At 47.3% G+C, this 17,964-nt stretch overlaps 2 protein-coding genes across 2 annotated transcripts; one reads left to right on the top strand and one right to left on the bottom strand.

Annotated features, from left to right (window-relative positions):
- The first annotated feature begins 1,314 nt into the window (after positions 1-1,314).
- wfs1a (Wolfram syndrome 1a (wolframin)) lies at positions 1,315-8,921 on the top strand. Its single transcript, XM_034545403.1, has 11 exons — positions 1,315-1,885; positions 3,308-3,387; positions 4,683-4,827; positions 5,260-5,433; positions 5,680-5,757; positions 5,838-5,968; positions 6,121-6,258; positions 6,429-6,674; positions 6,968-7,246; positions 7,447-7,610; positions 7,745-8,921. Exons 1-11 carry the CDS (start codon positions 1,315-1,317, stop codon positions 8,919-8,921), a joined length of 3,183 nt encoding a protein of 1,060 aa, XP_034401294.1.
- Positions 8,922-12,717: 3,796 nt separating this feature from the next.
- ppp2r2ca (protein phosphatase 2, regulatory subunit B, gamma a) lies at positions 12,718-17,837 on the bottom strand. The gene is made up of 9 exons (XM_034536960.1): positions 17,774-17,837; positions 17,253-17,350; positions 16,950-17,133; positions 16,161-16,273; positions 15,772-15,949; positions 14,326-14,490; positions 14,037-14,206; positions 13,257-13,348; positions 12,718-13,015 (listed from the first exon to the last, which is right to left on the bottom strand). Exons 1-9 carry the CDS (start codon positions 17,835-17,837, stop codon positions 12,718-12,720), a joined length of 1,362 nt encoding a protein of 453 aa, XP_034392851.1.
- Positions 17,838-17,964: the final 127 nt, after the last annotated feature.

Genomic DNA, 17,964 nt, shown 5'->3' with positions numbered 1-17,964 from the left:
TTCAGCACTGGCGCAGGTGGACAGCTCCCAAAGGAACAATGCACATTGTAGCCTATTGGACTGCCTGGCACTATATGTAGAATGCATCAATACACCACATGTCTGGGTCTGATTATTGTTTTTGATAAAGGTAGCATATATGCTTGAGTAATACATAAATACAGCATGATCCATAAGGATCAAATGCGTGAAGTTGATGCAGGATGTGTCACGAACTCTTATTCCTCAACATTAAGACATTATGAAGCCACTTTTTATGAAATATCATTATGAAATCTCAAAGAAAAGGGCATTTCAGACGGATGCGTGTGATGAAAAGTGTTGATGTTTATACATGACGCTGTTTCAATCAACCAAAGTATCCCCTCGTTATGAAGTGTATAACCGCATTATGAGACCGGTGCCTTTCTCCTCTGGTTGTGGACCGGCGCCATGGGAACAGAGCAGGCTTACATTATAGCTTTTGACCTGGAACCCCATAATCTACTTACAGTAAATGCTGCTGTTGAATTAACGCCCCGGCGCCCATTACCCATCACCCATCACCCATCACCCATCACCCATCACCCTACAACTCTTTTTGTTCAAAACTATAAAAAAAGAGAAACCGGATGATTGATTTGTGAAAACGTCCAAGGACCAGGATTGGTAAATTAAAAAAAAAAATGTGTGAAGCGAGGAGGAGGCAGAACAGCCAATCAGACGCGTTGGCTGTCAGACGGACGTTTATTTCTCCCTATCGGGGGCGGGGCTTTTCCGCGTGGGCGTGGCCGTTGAAGTTGCTCCGGCGTCTCAGACCAGACTGAGAGTGTGTGCGGCGACGGTTTCGCGGAGCATGGACGACGCGCACAACCTCTGAATTCGAGAGGACAATTGACGTTGTGCCTTGAAGGAATCCGCTCGTTGAGCTACCAAGTAAGGGTTCTTTTTCAATGTGTGTGTGTGTGTGTGTGTGTGTGTGTGTGTGTGTGTGTTACCCAAAGTACCCGTATGCTCGCACATGTATTGCTCCGCGTGGGATGCATGTGAAGAACTAATTTAATGTCACCCTCCTCTGTGTAGTTTCTTTTCAAAGTGTCAAAAACTTAAAATTAAAGTTAAAAAGTCGAATTAATTAGCCTTTTTTTGTTTGGTTTGTTTCAAAACTCATGTCGGTGTCATATTGTAGAGGTGCAACATATCTATAGTCGGTCCTCTGACAGCGAGTTCAGAGTTCAACCCTGCCAGCTGTGTCTTCACTCATGACTCACTATCATAAAATGACCTGCTGCAGCGTATGCAAACTAAGGCTTGTTTTATTTATTCCAGAAAAATATGGAGAAGGATTCCACATCCACTCCAACTGCTGTCAACACCCAGGGGTCACGCCCTGTTGAGGATGGACCCTCTGTCCCCCCTCCCGGAGAGACGTCGCCTTCCCTCGTCTCCAATGACCTCCCTGCTGCTCCCTCTCACCCCGCCAAATCGCCATCCCCAACAGAACCCAGAGGAACAGCTCATTCCTCCCAGACATCCGTCTCTAAACCGATGGATTGCCCTCCATCTGCAAAGGGGTCAAAGCCTTTAACTCCTGCTGCGCCTTCCAAACCCGTGTCCAGTCCCTCCTCTCTGCCTCGGAGCAAAGCTCCACTTGTTACCTCTCCCAACCGCGCTACCCCCAAAATGTCAGCCCTTTCAAAGCTCACGTCTGCCTCCTTTACATCAGCTTTCTTAGCCTGTGACGCTCCGACCGATCCCCCTACTTCCTCCTCCGCTGCTTCCACTGAGGCTCCAGCGGCCTCTTCCGCCGACCCCGTGAAACGCACCTTCGCCTCCATGGCCAAGCAGGTGATAATACAAGAAAGACTTCGCAAAGCCGAGGACAATGCCGATGACGAAGAGGAAGGTAATGCTTTTGTTTGTGAGTTTTATTGCACCGAGAGCAGGAAGTCGCAGACTCTCGTAGTTTTTGGAATGTCCTCTCCATTCCTTATTAAGAATGTCAATGAAACAGTACAACAAACACTCAACAATACAAAACAACATCATCAGCATAGACATATCAAAAATACTCCATCAGAGTAGAAATACAACAGAAGGGGCCGGTGCATAGGATACCATAGCGGACACAGTTAGGTGGAGTTCATGATGAGAAGTTAAGGGCCCTCACTGCCTCAGGATATGTGCTTTATAGTTCTTAAGACACGGGTGTTATATAGAAGAAATATCACAGGTGCTTGACCATCTCGGCAAATGAATGCCTTACTTATTGCAGAAAGATCAATTTCCGGGGGGGGGGGGGGGGGGGGCTTTCTGTACAGTATCTTCGAACATTGACATTCTGTTTGAGAGAAGAAAAAAACGTCTGTCCCCCGGTATTTGAAGCTTTTTTATTATCTCAATAGCCTGGGTATTAATAACTAAGGGCTGAAGCTCACCTGTGGGTTTTTTGCAGATGATAAAATGTAAAAAAAAAAAAAAAAAAAGAATAATAATGAAAGGGGGAAATAAAATAATGTTGTTTTTTTTTACCCGACGGTTTAATTAATTCAACGTTGACCGTTTTGAATCTCTTCTTAGACCACGGTTTTGCTCCAGCAGAGAAGAAGAAGAGCGAGGCCTTTGCGTGTGCATTACCTCCTCGTCTTCGTTGCGACCGCCAGGTTGAGAGCAGTGAACATACACACAAAATCGTTTTCCAAGAGACTTGCCTTCCACCTTTTTGCCACACAACACATACCTCGCAGAACCTTTATAGTTATGCTATAGCTGCGAGGCTCTCTGGAGGGCCCAGCCCAGTATCATGGCAGGCCACCAAATAGTGTGACGAAAACAATACCAATGGAAAGTCAATCAGGGTGCCTTTTCATGGTGGACACACACATTAAGCGCATCCATGTGAACATGTCGAAGCATGTGACGTTGTATTGAGGAAACCCCTCTTCTGGTTGGCATGTTGGTGGATGGGTCCAGCAAATAGACTTTCAACCATGAAAATATTGTGTTGTTGTTGCCTAAACCTAAGGCTCCTAACGGTTCTGCTGAACCTATAACCTAGCGGTTTTAAACCCAACCAAAATGTTTTTTTCCTGAACCTAAATTAGTTTTGAGGACCCCAGGCAATGGGAAGTTGTCCCTGGACACGAAAGCAAAAGATGTGAGACAGTGTTGTGACGTCAGTGTCAGCCGGATGTTTGTTCGATCGCCCCTTTGGTCTAAACTGAAATATTACAACAAAGTTAAATGATGTTCATGATCCCCAGAGGATGAATTCTACCATGTAATCCATTGATTCAGAGAGTGTTTTTTGATTGATCGACACCTCCAGATGAAGAACCAGAAGAGGACTTGACCCTGGAGCAGATCGAGGACAAGGCCAAAGCCGGCGACGCCAGAGCTCAGACCCGGGTGAGTGTAAGGGGCGACTGTGGCTCAGTGGTAGAGCAGGGTCGATCTTCAATCAGACGATTCGGTGGTTCGATCCCCGGCTCCGCTAGTCCATGTCGATGTGTCCTTGGGTAAGACACTTAACCCCAAATTGCAATTGAAAGTTCTCCCGTGTGACTAGCATGTAGGAGAACCCGCGGTGGCCAACTCAAAAACACGACACATGTGCTGTTTGTTCATTCTGGGACCGTAGCACGTAGACATAAATGACTCATTCTTAGCTAATGAAAACACAAACAAAGTTTTTAGTTTCAGGTGATTAAATATGCACTTTAACTTCCTGCCAATCGATCCCCGCTAAATGCTACACACTGCTCCTTTTGCCCAGAGGCACACAGACGGCACTTGACATCGTTGTCACTCCCGCTGGTTGACTCAGTCTGGTTGCGAGCATGCGTCTATTTTCGGGTCCACTTGGAAGATGATCCCAGGCTTTGAATACGATACCGAAATACTGTCGGGCATGCAAATCATTATGCGCACTATTGCAGGGTGTTGCAGCATTGAGCTGAATTTTGTCGGACTAATAATGAAATATTCACACTCTATTTGCTCTTTGTTCTCTGCCAACGAGTGCAAATGTAAAATGAGGTGCTGGAAGAAGAAATGGAGGGGGGGGGGGCTCACGGTGCAAGATGAGACGCCTGCTCTGAAAGGGTAAATACCTCAAGACGTCCCATGCTAATAAGTCATGTATTTGCGAACACCACAGGGGCTGTGTGTAAGAGAACATGTGACGGCATCAGGACGGCGGTTGGATGCACATGCATTGAGGAATGGATCAGAAGCTCCAATAGTATCTCACACACCACGATAGAGCCGATCCACAGACACAGGGAGTCAGAGTGTATTAATACTGTATGAGTGTATCTTGACATCACTGTGGATGTCAAAATGCACGCCAATAAAAGCAGTGTTCATGATATCGTACGCTTAAAAACTGTGTTGTGACACGACAGTTAAGATTAGAAAAGCCGTCACTTGATCTCTGCCGGCCCTGGTGGCTCATGGAGACACTGATGCCCACGGGGGAAGGGGAGCGATGGGTGTTGTAGTCATCTGTCGTCCAGATGCTTGGGGGAGGGAGGGGGGGGGGGGGGGTCCATGAACTTGGAGCTACTTTCTATTGAAGAAATAGTCCCTATAAAACCAGTGCCTTGAGGATGATCCAAACTAATGGGGGACATTGTCCGATTATACTTATTTCGACAAAGCCCACGCAGGCAGAACTAATCTCCCCTCTTCTTGTGTTTCAGCTGGGTCAGCACCATTTGAGTCTGGCTAAAGAGAAGGACACAGAGCTGAACAATCACCTGGCTGTCAACTGGCTGATTAAAGCAGCTAAACAGGGTCGAAAAGGAGCCGCGAGCGCACTGCGGCGCTGTTGGATCCAGAGAAAAGGTGAAAGTAACGGAGCGCAGCACACTGAGTTTGTGCGTTCTTTGGTTCGTCGCTCCCTCACTGTTCCTCACCTGTGTTCTAACCCCCATCGCTAGGAATAATAATAACTTTATTTAATGATAACTTTATTTATATAGCACCTTTAAAAACAGGGTTTACAAAGTGCTCTACATAGAAGCAAGGCAAAAACATAACGTCAATACAAGTAAACATTTCAGAACATACAGGAGGCAAAGGAGACCATGCCATATAGGCAATGAACACAATAATGGAATAGGACAATACAAAATAAAGCAGACAACAGACAAACTAAAATAGAGGAACCAAAGAACTGCATAAAAGGACGACATCACTTAAAAGCAGTGCTATAAAAATGGGTTTTAAGAAGTGATTTAAAAGAAGTTACTGATTCTGCGAGCCTTATCCCCTCAGGAATCACCCCAGAGAACGAGGCCGACGTGCGCAAGTTGTCAACAGAGAGTGGGTTTGAGCTGGCGGTGCGCAAAGCGGCCATGAAGATGTACTGGAAACTCAACCCGGACAGGAAGAAGAAAGTGGCCGTGGCTGAGATGCTGGAGAATGTCAGCCAGGTCAACGCAGTGCAAGGTATAGGATGCACACAGTTCAAAAAAAATAATAATAATTTATTGTGACATCAATTTAGCCGTTTGCACTCCAGACAGCGCAGAATGCTGTGGCATGTTGTCACGACGATGGCCGCAGTTCAATCTTTCCCCTTTCTCATTCCAGAGTCTGCAGCTGCCACGGTGGAGAATATCAGGTTGCATGCTGCATGGCGATCAAGGAATATTTTTGTAACCCACTGATGTTGTGGTCGTCCCTCACCAACAGGTGGCACTGCCAGCCGGATTCCCGGCCCAACCTCGAGCCAGACCCAGAAAATCCTGGAGAGCATGGTCAACAATGAGTGTGAGTTAGAGAGAAAGAGAGAGAGAGAGAGAGAGAGAGATGTGTCTTCCTCCATAACTGCGCTCTTTGTGTCCTCTTAGCCACACAGTTGGTGGACCTGGACGACTTTGTTGAGATGACTAAAAAGTACGCTCAAGGTATTGCGCCCCGAGCTGGCAGCCAGGCCACAGCCAAGGCTGAAGGTCCCAAACCCGACGCCAGCAGCGCGGAGGTACCAGACCCCATCGGCAACAACAGAAATAACCCGTCATCGTAAGGGCACAGGATGTCGTTTTTATTTTTAATTGCAACTATTCAGACCTGTGCGTGTGTGTGTGTGTGTGCGCGCGCGTGTGTGTGTGTGTGTGTGTGTGTGTGTTAAAGCACAAGGCTGAGCTGGTGCCGTCGGGATACAGGAATGCCTTCAAACGTTCCTGGAGTTTTAGCCGCAGTGGGATGATGATGGACAAGAGGCAGAACGGGGCCATGGAAAAAGCCATGGACATGAAATCGCGCTTAATGGTAATCGCATATCTCCATCACAATTCATCCCACAGTCCTTGAACCATCCCTCGTTAAATATCTGTCGATTTTCTTCTTTTTAAAAAAAAAAAAAAACTGTATTCAGCGCTCTCATTTTTCTTCTTCCTGCCCCCTCCCTTCACGTCCGTCTCTCTCCCCCCCCCCCTCAGGTGCTGCAGTACCCGCTGCACGGCATCATCGAGATGAAGGAGCACCTGGTGGACTGGGCGTCGCGGGCCGGCGTCCAGTGGCTGAGCACGGTCATCCCCACGCAGCACGTCAACGCGCTGATCTTCTTCTTCATCATCAGCAACCTGACGGTCGACCTGTTCGCTTTCGTCATCCCCTTGCTCGTCTTCTACCTGTCCTTCGTCTCCATGATCATCTGCACGCTGCGCGTCCTCCAGAGCAGCAAGGTGGTTGAACAGAAAATGAATACGCTTCCACGCGTTTCTGCGATGTATCGTCGCCATTGTTTGTCTCTTGACTGATGCGGATAAACATGTCGGAAAGCGAGTCAACTCGCTCTGAGAGGCACATTTGTGATCATTATCTTAATTTCATGAAGCACACACATTTTATATGAAACCTGAGCCAGCGGCTGCTGATCTTAACAGTACTGATTTCTCAAAATTGGCAATAATATTGGTAATGGTTTATGGATGTTCAAAATCTTATTTTTTTTTCCTCGAACATCCTTCTTTTATAGACTTGGGAGAACTTTAGGGCCCTGACGTCTCTGCTGACTCGCTTTGAACCCGGCCTAGACGTGGAGCAGGCCGAGACCAACTTCGGGTGGAACAACCTGGAGCCGTACCTCTACTTCATCCTGTCCGTTTTCTTCGTCATCTTCTCCTTCCCGGTAGCCGACAAAGGCTGGATCCCCTGTTCTGAGCTCTCCACCGTGGCCATCTTCTTCACTGCTGTCAGCTACAAGAGCCTCAGCCCCACAGCCGCGATGTACGCACGCCGAGCCATGGTCATAGAGGTCAGGGGGGGGGGGGCTGGAGGGGCAGCGAACCATGTCATTAAATCATCAGAATCACTGTTTTGCATCCTGTAACCTATTGACTATAAAATCACAATACTTTGTAGAAATGTCTGACAAAAATGTCCCATCGATATGATTTTTATTTGATCCGCTGAAACATGCAGAAAAGTATTTTAATTTGATTTCTTTGTATCCAGGTTGCATCGTCTCTGTGTTGCCTGACCCAGTTCATGCCAGAGAACATGTCAGTGCTCCGTTGCCTGGGGCGCACCTTCGCCACTCTGCCACTGGGGGAGTCGGTGGTGCTGAAGCTCAGTCTCCCCTGCCTGCTCTACGTTTATCTGTTCTATCTGATCTTTAGGTGAGCAGGAGCATTGGATGTGTTCAGACACTGGATGGTGTCAGCGGGCTTTAAAGTCCATCCCAGCTGTTGGTTGATCAATTTATGTCCACAAAAAAAAGTTATTTTCTCTCCCCGTCTGTCTCCACCTTCAGCATGGCCAAGATGCGCGGTTTCCAGGGGACTTACTGCTTCCTGGTTCCATACCTGGTGTGCTTCATGTGGTGCGAGTTCTCTGTGGTGCTCCTCCAGGGCTCCTCCGCTGTGGGTCTGATGCGTACCTGCGTGGCCTACTTCCTCTTCCTGTTCGCCCTGCCCGTTCTGGCTTTCGGCCTCGCCGCCATGCTCTTCATCCAGCTCTTCAAGTGGTTCCTGGAGCTGGAGCTGACGAAGGTCATCGTGACCTTGGTGGTCTGCGCGATCCCCGTAACCCTGCGGCTGTGGACGCGGTTCAGCATGTCCATCCTGGATGTCTTCCGCTCGATGACCCACCGCGGTCCGGTCAAGCTCATCTTACTCTGCATCTCCACGGTGATCCTGTTCTTCTCCATCTACGTGTACCACGCAGAGGGGCAGAAGGTGTACAATTCCACCCTGACTTGGAGGCAGTACAGCCAGGTGTGCGGGCCCCCCGCCTGGGAAACCAAAGGCATGGCCCAGACGCAGCTGTTCTGCAGCCACCTGCACGGACACCGAGTCACCTGGGCGGGACGTTTCAAGCACGTCCGCGTGGCCGAGACGGACAACGGGGCACAGTCGGTCATCAACATGTTGCCGGTGTTCATGGGAGAGTGGCTGCGCTGCCTCTACGGAGAGACGTACCCCAAGTGCGAGCCAAAGAACGCCACGGTCGCCAATCTGGCAGCCGGTTCGGCGTCGGCGTCGGGGACCGCTGCGCTGCCCGTACTGCTCCGAATGCAGGAGGAGGAAGAGATGTGTCTGATCAAGGCTCTGGCCAAACACTCCTGCCACATCAAGCGCTTCGACAGCCACCGCTTTGAGGTGACCGTGGGGATGCTCCGCGACGGAGGTGCGGAGGACCCAACCAGGGATGTGATCCTAATGGCCAGCCACGAGTTCAGGCAAGTCCTGCTGAACCTAAACCCTGGCAATATGGTGGAGTTCAGCACCAAGCTGGAGGGCCGCCTCGGAGCTAGAGCGCCGGCCTTCGAGCTGAAGGCGATCCACTGTCTGGACTGCGCTGCCTCCCTGCTGACTGGAGGCAGGCAGGTGAAGATCGAGAGGGACTGGAGACGCACCACGATGAGAGCGCTGAAGTTTGCTTTTGATTTTTTCTTTTCTCCCTTCCTGTCAGCGAAAATCAGCGACTGACACTGAAGCCGGAGCAAAAAGGACTCACTTGGATCCTTTTAGGAAGCCGCGGCTGCCTTGTGTTCGTGGAACTACTGTGACTCCAGGTCATGTTTACGATTCGATCCAACATGGATCTAATGCTCACACTTCTACGTATTGACTCTTTAACTCGGCGACAGCAACGAGGAGATGTTTTTTTGTTTTTTTTAAATGTTTGAAGTGCTTCCCGTTGCATGGGTTTACAAAGACTTGACCATTACAGTTCATGTATTTCAAAAGCGGGTTAAAAAAAACAAAAGAAAAAGCTTTCCCACGGGACTCATTGTCACGATGACTTTGAGTTTAAGTTCATTCAAAAGTAAGTTCATGTTTCCATATCCAGTTTTGTTCTAAAGATGAAGCCTGTTATTTGATGGTGCCAGATTATATGCAGGGAAGCTAATTGTTGGGTTGGGTTAAAAATGAAATATTATCAGATTACAAGTTATCTTTGATAAAACAATGCTGCTGCGTTTAGGAATGTCTTACATGTATAAGGAGTATGCTTTGCATGTACAGTTTGTGTGTTTACATTAGTGTATTTCTTAAATGTATTTATTTATTTGTTATGACGTAACATTTCTTCCTGGCGGATGGTCCTGTGCCTTGAGCTACATTGCACATAAAATGTCATTTGGACAGCAAATAATTCAGTTTTCTTCCGACTATGCAGTGAGTGTGCAGCCCATATGTCTCTCGTTTCATGGCTTAATCTAAAAACTACACTACCCCTTTTGTCCACAGGGGCCGCCATAATCGACACAAAAGTGAAGTTCCTTGTGGTAGCTTTAAGCAACTTGGAGAGGTGACTTCTAATTATGATTTAATATACATAAACACCACTGAGTTTCTCCGGGAAACAAGCTGAAAACTTAAATTGGGGGTATTAATTCTGAGAGTACATTTTTAAACAGCATTCCTTCCGTAGAAATAGAGTGTGAATATTTGCTTCACATTGCCGTGATGTCGTGATCATTTAGTCCCGTTTATAAAGACGAAATAAATAAATATGGATACATAGTTTTCACAGAGCAGCAACATCTTGTCACCTGACACAAAGCCATTTATGTAAACAGCAGTCAGCTGTAACCTCTACTTACCTGTGAATGACACAGTGTTGAGCCTGGAAACTGTGAATTTGAGGGCCTTTTATTTTTTATTTTTTTTATGGAGTTTATGTGCAATGGCCATTAAAGAGCTTGTCTTTCAAACCGCACCCCCTTTTGGACACTTTTATTCTGATGTATAGTCTGAAAGTCTGAAAGTCATTCACTGATGTATGTCCCATTAAAGATAGACACACGGACACAAAAAAAGCACATCTTTTTTTGTCAGATTATTTTATTAATGCACATTCCTTTCATTCACCTCATTTGAGTTATGTGTTTATTTTTTTAATTGTTAGATTTGTCTCTTTTTTTTTTTTTTTTAAGTATGATAGATATACACACTAGTAGCTTTGAGTAATGGCAACATGCTGATGCTGCTGTGCTCCTGAACACGAATCCTCTCACTGGTGGCGTGTGGCGGCGGTTATGATGCGACTACAACTGACCTGCTCTAAACTACAACGCGCCATCAGAGAACTGAGCCCTCGTCACTATGGAAACCGCCTCCTTGTGAGATGTCAGCGTGGATTTTTTTTTTCCGAGTTGCACACTTTGTTAAACCCACTTTGTCGGCATTCAACAACAACGGTGGACAGTGACGACCAAAATATAGACGCCAGCCCGCAGGCTGTCACGTAAATGTCTGTAAACCGTGATGAAAAGTGAAGAGAGTGGAACGTACATTTGAACAATTGTCTGCTTGTCTTGAAGATTTAAAGGAACAGTTCACCCCGAAAAATCAATAATGCATCGTTTTGGAGATTATTATGAGGCACTCGGCTTGTGGTGCTCAAAGTTTCCAAAATAAAATATGTTTTGAAAACAGTAATGTCTCTTTTTAGAAATCATGACCCGGTTACTCAAGATAAATATACAGACCTTGTTGTGACCAGTTCCATGCAGGAACTATTTTCTTAAAGCCATAGTTCCTTTACGAAAAAATGATTTCCATTAAAGAGAAATTGCTGTGGAGTTTTTCAAATGGATTATTATTTTTTTGGGCCGCTTTGAGCTCCACAAGCCATGAAGTCCCATTATAATGAAGACACGGCAGACATCTGTACGGCGATATCCTTTTATTATTATTAATATTGGGTGAACTGTCCCTTTTAAATGTTTACACAGTGAAACTGATGTTGATCCATCACACAGAGTGCTTGCACCGATTTCTTTTATTTAATTAATTTTTTTTTAAAAGGTGCAGCCTCCACCTTTGCACTGATACTGTTACTCCACCTGCTCCAGTTTCCCATCCAGACCGCTTACGATCATCCCATCAGGGCCAAGGTCACTTGAAAACAAAGCACTTCACTGTAAACAATCAAAATCGTGACCGAGTCACAGAAGACAGCCCAACACGAACATCCACCCTACTGCTGCTGTACATCCTGGGCCTTTCAGCTCCAGAGTAGCATGTGGCACTGTGAGGTATACGGTGTGATGACGGCACGAACCTGTGATATGATAAATCTATTTGACTATTGTTTGCATGATAAAGATATTTCAGGCATGTACACAATGAGCTATTGCACTGACGACAACCTCGGACCTACAATTACACCGGACACACGCTCACTCGTCTACACTCTGATCGGCCTCGTTTATGTGCTTTGGACTCCATCTTTTTTTCTTGATTGTGAGATACTTCTTCAACGTGTGCTTTACACATTGCAGAATGAAAGCTGCTCATTTTTTTTTTTCTCCTTCCAATTAGCATAACGCTTAACATAAATCAAACCTTTGTCTGTGTTAGATTTGATCACCGATCGGCCTCAATTTGCACACATGAGACGTCAACTCGCTCTCGTTTTCAATAATTTAACACGTAGGTATGTAGAGTTCAGACAAGGAAATTACTTCAATTAAAACCCCAAAAGGGCCCAATATACACAACAAAACTGTAAGTGTCAGTTTGTGCACAACCCCCCCCCCCCCAAAACTAAAATGTAATGCCAATATCGCAATTGTTCCGATCTGCAGTGTAGTCCTCTTTCATCCTTCAGCTCTCTGGAACCAAAATGGGTACCGCCTTTAAAATAAAAAATAAAACATAAAACACAGAATATTTTCAGCTAACAGTAAAAAGAGCGTATATCTTTTTAAAAGCCAAAGAATACTGCCGCACTGTGTTTTCATTAGTGCCATTATTGCGAAGGGAATGGGGCCGAGATTTACGGGGCGTTTAAAAACGAGACATCTCCAAGAGCGCTGCTCGGAGAGAGAGAGAGACAGAACGGTTTAGGATGTGGTTGTGAAGAGCTGTACGATAAGACCACTCCTATTCCACGACAGTGAGCAGAAGAACAAAAAGGCTTAAGATTAAGTCATTTGGACCTTTTTTTTTTACATTTCGTCCGTCGCTACCAAACGACAATCTTTCTTTTCTGCCAAAAAGGGAACCGCAGCGCATCAGTGAGGGGTGCAAAGTGTGTGGTCGACAGCACTGAGTCATTGCCGAGGGAGAGGTGTCCCCGCACCTCTTCGACCGCCCCCCCTATACGGTGGAGCAGTTACACAAACGTCTTCAAAAAGTGCGGAGCGGTGTGGGGGCCGAAAGAGGACATGCCCTGATGGGTACAGGAGGTCGTCCGTTCATCTCAGTGTTGTGTGAAAAAGGAAACGACTACACGCCCTCCGTAGGGGTTTGAATATATTAATAGCCTTGTTCACTGTAACTGGGTTTCCGGGCTGACGCGATCCTGGAAGATGTACAGGTTGTTGGTGGCCGCTATGGCAATGATGTTCTCAGACGGGTGCCAAGCCATGTGCAGGATCTTCTTGGTGAAGTCCAGGCTGTCGACGCCCACGTCCCCGCGGCGCCGCTTACCGCCGTTGTACACGCGGCGGGTCCGCAGCACGGCCCGGGGCTTGCTGCTCTCCCGCCAGGCCTCCAGGGTTACGCCTCGGCCCGTCTCCCTGTCGAACATCCGGAAGAAGCTGTTGTACGCCCCCGTCATGATCACGCTGGGGAGAGGACGGAGACGAAAGAGAAGAAAAGGCTCGAAGGAAAGGAAACAAAAAAAACAGGAAGGCGAAGGGATTGATTAGAAGTCGGCAGAGCTTGTCTCTGGGATTTATTTAGCTGTCGGATAATGGGCGAGGAAGAGCATTCAGGGAATCAATGCGAGCAGGAACACACTGACACAGGCCGCTGCTTTCAAATGAACTGAAATATACTGAACTGCGTCCATCCTCGTCTCCTTACCTGTCGGAGCTGTTCCAAACACACTCAAACTTGTCAAAGATGCAGTCGTTTTCATAGAGGGAACACAGCTTACTCCTCAGGTATTCGTGGACCTGGGGATCAAGCACACAGTCAACCTTAGTGTCTGGGCCCGATCACAGACATAAGAAGTGGACGTAGTCTCTGTGACAGCACCCATTGGTTTGTGTGACTGCGCTTTTTTGAAGCCTCGAGTTCGGCCTTTTGGCGGTCGCCATCTTGTATTTTTGTGCAACCAGAAGGGTCGCCCCTCAATCAGAGGATCGGTGGTTCGATCCCCGGCTCCGTCCATGTCGATGTGTCCTTGAGCAAGACACTTAAACCCCAAATTGCTCCCATAGCTGTCCCTGTGATGTGTTAATGTTAGTTATTCCTGATGGGCAGGTGGCTCCTCCCATCAGTGTGTGAAAGGGTGAATGATGTCATGTTTTGAGTGGTCGGGAGACTAGAAAAGATCTTTACAAGTACAGGCCCATTTACCATTTACAACGTCGTGGAAGCGACCTGTCAATCCCACTAAGCCCAGGAGTCGCCCCCTGCTGGCTACTAAAGAGAATGCAAGTTCAAGGCACTTGGGGTAGATTCAGACTAAAACATGGTGGTCCCAAGGATCCACCATTACCAAAGCGTAACATCTACAATCTGGCTAGACGTCATCGTCATCTACAACAACACAACAATCACAGGCTACAAGGGCTCCGCTGACATTTAATCAGCCCCGGTTGTACTGATCCTAACCGGCACATGGGTGTGCTACCTTACCTGGTACGTCTCCACGGGGCCCTTGTCCATGTTCAAGTCCCACACCTTGGCGGTGAGGTAGTCTCTGGTCAGCAGGTAACGCCCGCTGTGGCTGAACTTGACGTCCGACACAGAGGAGATGATCTCCGAGAAGAAGGAGCGGCTCCCCGGATCCTCAGGTTCCTCAAACACTGAACGACGACAGAGTGACATTGAGTGACATTGAGTGACATTGAGTGACATTGAGTATCGCGAGGGCAACGCGCCTCGTGCTCAATTCTACTAACTCAAACTCCTGCCCGCCGCTCACGTTTGGTGTGTCGGTCACAGAGCGCCGAGGCTCTCATGTCACAGAGGCGCAGGGTGCCCTTGCTGCTGCTGTACACAAACAGGTGGCAGTGGTGAGGGTGGAACTCCGCCGCGGTTATCACCTCCGTCAGATCCTCCATGTTGGCTGGTTTGATGTCCACGATGTCTTGAGAGAAAGAGGCCGGTTAGGGATTAAACACCACTGAGGTGGCAGCAAATCCTTGGTATCCAAATAGCGTCACATGTTGTAATAATATGTAATAATATTTGGATGAGTCACCCAAAATCCTATTCAGTTGCTTGTCTTAGTTGCAGGCCAACATTTCATTTGTCAGTACCGACATGTTTGGTAGAACCGCCCCCCAAATAAGCCCTCAGTCCGCTCCCCTCTCGGTTCTATTCGTGGTCGGTCCTGTGTGGTTCAGAGGAAAGTAAACTGCCGAGTGAATTATTTAAACTCTTCTTCCAGAGACGCCTCTATGGTTTTCTAGGTCAGCTTCCATTTGAATGGGAAATGCCCCCCCCCCCCCTCCTCCCCTCTCCACACCGAGCGCTCTGATGATAACAAAAATCCAAACATAGATGGCCTTTACATGAAATATAGATCACGGATGAGTTCAGATGAGAATGTAAAGTGTAGTTCAGCTGAATGTATATTCTAAAGAGGTGGAATTGTGTTATTACACGATTGTGTGCGGCGCATATCAGCACTATCGATGGAGTCACACGCACTGTCTCTTGTTCAAACGGCATACCGGCATATGTAGCAATAATTTTAGGTTTAGAAAATGATAAAAATGTATGTCGACTGAACCCCAAAATATTAGACTTTTCTTGACAGTGTTTTAAATTAATCTGTAGGAAAGGGCTCAATCTCTTCCACTTTTCTTATTTTGACCTTTATTCCTCTTACAGAAATAGATTTTTACTTTAAAATAATTCTGTAACAATTTCACATTGCGGCTGCAGGATTGATAGTGATGACACACACAAATGAGTCACCTCCTCCGGTAAATAAACACACATTCCTGCCCACTGCTATTAGACTTTATAATAAATCACCTCTGGCCAGATCCTCCTCAATTTAAAACATCAATAAACCTTTCAACGCTGTCGCTTTATACTGTAGATACACTGTATACACTTTCCTTTCTGTTTTATTATTTTAATTCTTAAATGTAATATGCCCTGCTATTTTATTTAAATTTTTATTGTATTGTACATTTGTAAACATGTTTGCTGCTGCTGCTTCATGTAATTTCCCCACTGGGGATGAATAAAGTAAAATCTAATCTAAATCTAATCTAAAGGATTGCGGTACGCATGGAAAAATAAAATAGCGAGCTACGGAGTTATAAAAAGCGGAGCGTGAGCACAGTGAAATAATTCAAAGTAAATAAATAAATGTACGTGACATAAACATGAATTCTTTTTTAAGTAAGGATACTGAAGCTGCGGTCCGTGATGCCCAGGTGCCACATGTTGATGCGCAGGTCGTCAGCCGACATGTAGGTCTCCCCGTCGCTGTTCACTGAGATGGAGTTCACGTGGTAGGTGTGCCCGTTGGAGAACACTCGCCTGGGACGGACCTCTACCATCAGATCTGTGGGTTTCAGCACCGGCACCTGTGATACAGAGGCAGGGACAGGGGGGCAGGGACAGGGGGGCCGCGGGGGGGGGGGGAATCAGAGGACATGAGAGTCAGGGGGTCAGAGGGAACATCAACCTGATATGTGACTGACCAACATAAAGGTGAGCATCAGCTGGCTTGCGTATTTGTGTGTGTGTGTGTGTGTGTGTGTGTGTGTGTGTGTGTGTGTGTGTGTGTGTGTGCACCTGCAGGGAGGTGATGGTAGAGGTGTCCTTGAGCCGCCCCTCCTCATCTTTCAGATTGTATCCCTCCGGCCTCTTGTCTCTCTCGCTCACCTTCCACAATTTAATGGTCTTATCTGTGACGGGCAGAAGAGACATTTGCGCGTCACAGGAAGTCGAGAGGAAGCTGACAATAAACGCCTCGGTCAGCGGAGAGGAGGCCTGATATTGATTTCTCCTTCACGTGGCCCGGTTTTCGGGGAGAAAATCCCGATTACAGATGCACCGATACGGGTAACGGATTAGCGGTCCGATACTGGCTCAAATAGACGGATCGGGTGTCCGCGGTGACAATGGTGTTGGAATTCAGCACGTTTATACATCGAAGTAGTTATTGGTTTTATTTCATTTTAAAAAGCGAGGAAACGCTACGTTTAAATCAAGCCCGAATGTTTCCTGACACATGACAGAATGATCCAAGTCTCTTCCACATAATGAGGCGTTGATTAATAAAACCAACACCACAAGCCCAGGCACCCGTATTAGGACGGAATAAGTCAGATCAGTTGATCCCTAGTCCAGATGAGCATTTCAGGGCTCAAGGCAGGTTTACTACACACAGATTAGGTTCTGTGGTTGGAAAACTGGCAGATCGGTGCCACTAACGTCCCCACATGGTCAGCCATGGCATTGCTAATATCAGTCAGAATCCATGCATAATCACGGCTGACATCTCGCAGTACAAACTGCGCACAGGTCATCCTAACTGTGGAGTGGAGATGGTTTCTCACTGGTTTCTCACTGGTTTCTCACCATTGGTCGAGAGGAGGAAATGTGCCGCGTTCTGCTGGGGCAGCCATCTGATCTTGTTGATCTTCTCTTCGATCTCCAGACTCTTCAGGTAGTCAAAGTCCGGCTCGTGGCTCTGGAATGTGCTGTAGACATTGTACTCCCCAGAGTCCCCCGTCTCCTCCACCTCCTCCGATTCCCCTTTGGACTGTCCAGGGGCAAATAAGATGGAAACCACAGCTTTGAAAGAACAGTGATGTGTAAAGATAGAGCAGAAAAGAAGTTTGGGACAAGCTGATGCCAGATCGCTGTACATGTTAAACCGACCTCAGTCTCTCTCTGGAAGATGACCACTCGGCCACCTTTATCCCCCGTGGCCAGCAGGTCCCCCGTCTGGTTAAACTCCACCGTAGAGATGACATCAGCTGCGGGATGTACGGGGGAAAATGTGAGGGGAGCGAGCCGGATAATGGTGAGAATAAAAGAAGTGGGGGTGAAGGAGACATGATAGGATAGAAAGGACATGAAAAAAGGAGACAGTGGTGAAAGTGAAGGGAAAAAACACACTTGATCAATACAAAGTATCCAAATAGATATAATCTGAATAACTCTTCCTCATGTTTGGGCTGGGCGTGGATTAATTCTCAATGGGAAAAGAAAATAAACACCAAATGTTATTTCTGCTACCAGCTCCTTAAACTCCTTAAATGTACAAACTGTGCCCAACCAAGTCCAAGTCATGCAGCGATTTAATGTCAACGTCCATCCCCGAGCAGTGCGGGGGACGGACCCACGGCGCTGACATCCACTCAATCACGCCAGCGTGCGGTCGGACACCGCTGCTCTACCTTCGGTGACGTAGTCTCGCAGGAAGGTGTGGTTGATTTTGGTGCTTTCAGCGTCCTCGCCCATCTGAAGCCGAAGGAGGGTGACCCGCCGGCGCGCCCGTCCTGAGGGGAAGGGTCCGATCCGTGCTCTCTCTCCCCACCCAGGCTGCGCCCATGCTGCTGGGGCCTAGCGGAGAGGCCTGGAGCAAGGC

Source organism: Cyclopterus lumpus, chromosome 1 (genome assembly GCF_009769545.1).
Source record: "Cyclopterus lumpus isolate fCycLum1 chromosome 1, fCycLum1.pri, whole genome shotgun sequence".
Taxonomy (NCBI): Eukaryota; Metazoa; Chordata; class Actinopteri; order Perciformes; family Cyclopteridae; genus Cyclopterus; species Cyclopterus lumpus.
This window is presented reverse-complemented; position numbering and strand designations above follow the sequence as displayed.

Excerpts from the sequence above, each read along its gene's own strand:
- ppp2r2ca (XM_034536960.1), bottom strand. The coding sequence starts at position 17,837 with ATGGGCGAGGACGCTGAAAGCACCAAAATCAACCACACCTTCCTGCGA. Across the intron at positions 17,134-17,252 it reads TCTTCCAGAGAGAGACTGAG|TCCAAAGGGGAATCGGAGGA; the intron begins GTCGGTTTAACA and ends GCCCCTGGACAG. Across the intron at positions 13,349-14,036 it reads GCCCCGTGGAGACGTACCAG|GTCCACGAATACCTGAGGAG; the intron begins GTAAGGTAGCAC and ends CTTGATCCCCAG.
- wfs1a (XM_034545403.1), top strand. The coding sequence starts at position 1,315 with ATGGAGAAGGATTCCACATCCACTCCAACTGCTGTCAACACCCAGGGG. Across the intron at positions 5,758-5,837 it reads GAGCATGGTCAACAATGAGT|CCACACAGTTGGTGGACCTG; the intron begins GTGAGTTAGAGA and ends GTGTCCTCTTAG. Across the intron at positions 6,675-6,967 it reads GCGTCCTCCAGAGCAGCAAG|ACTTGGGAGAACTTTAGGGC; the intron begins GTGGTTGAACAG and ends CTTCTTTTATAG.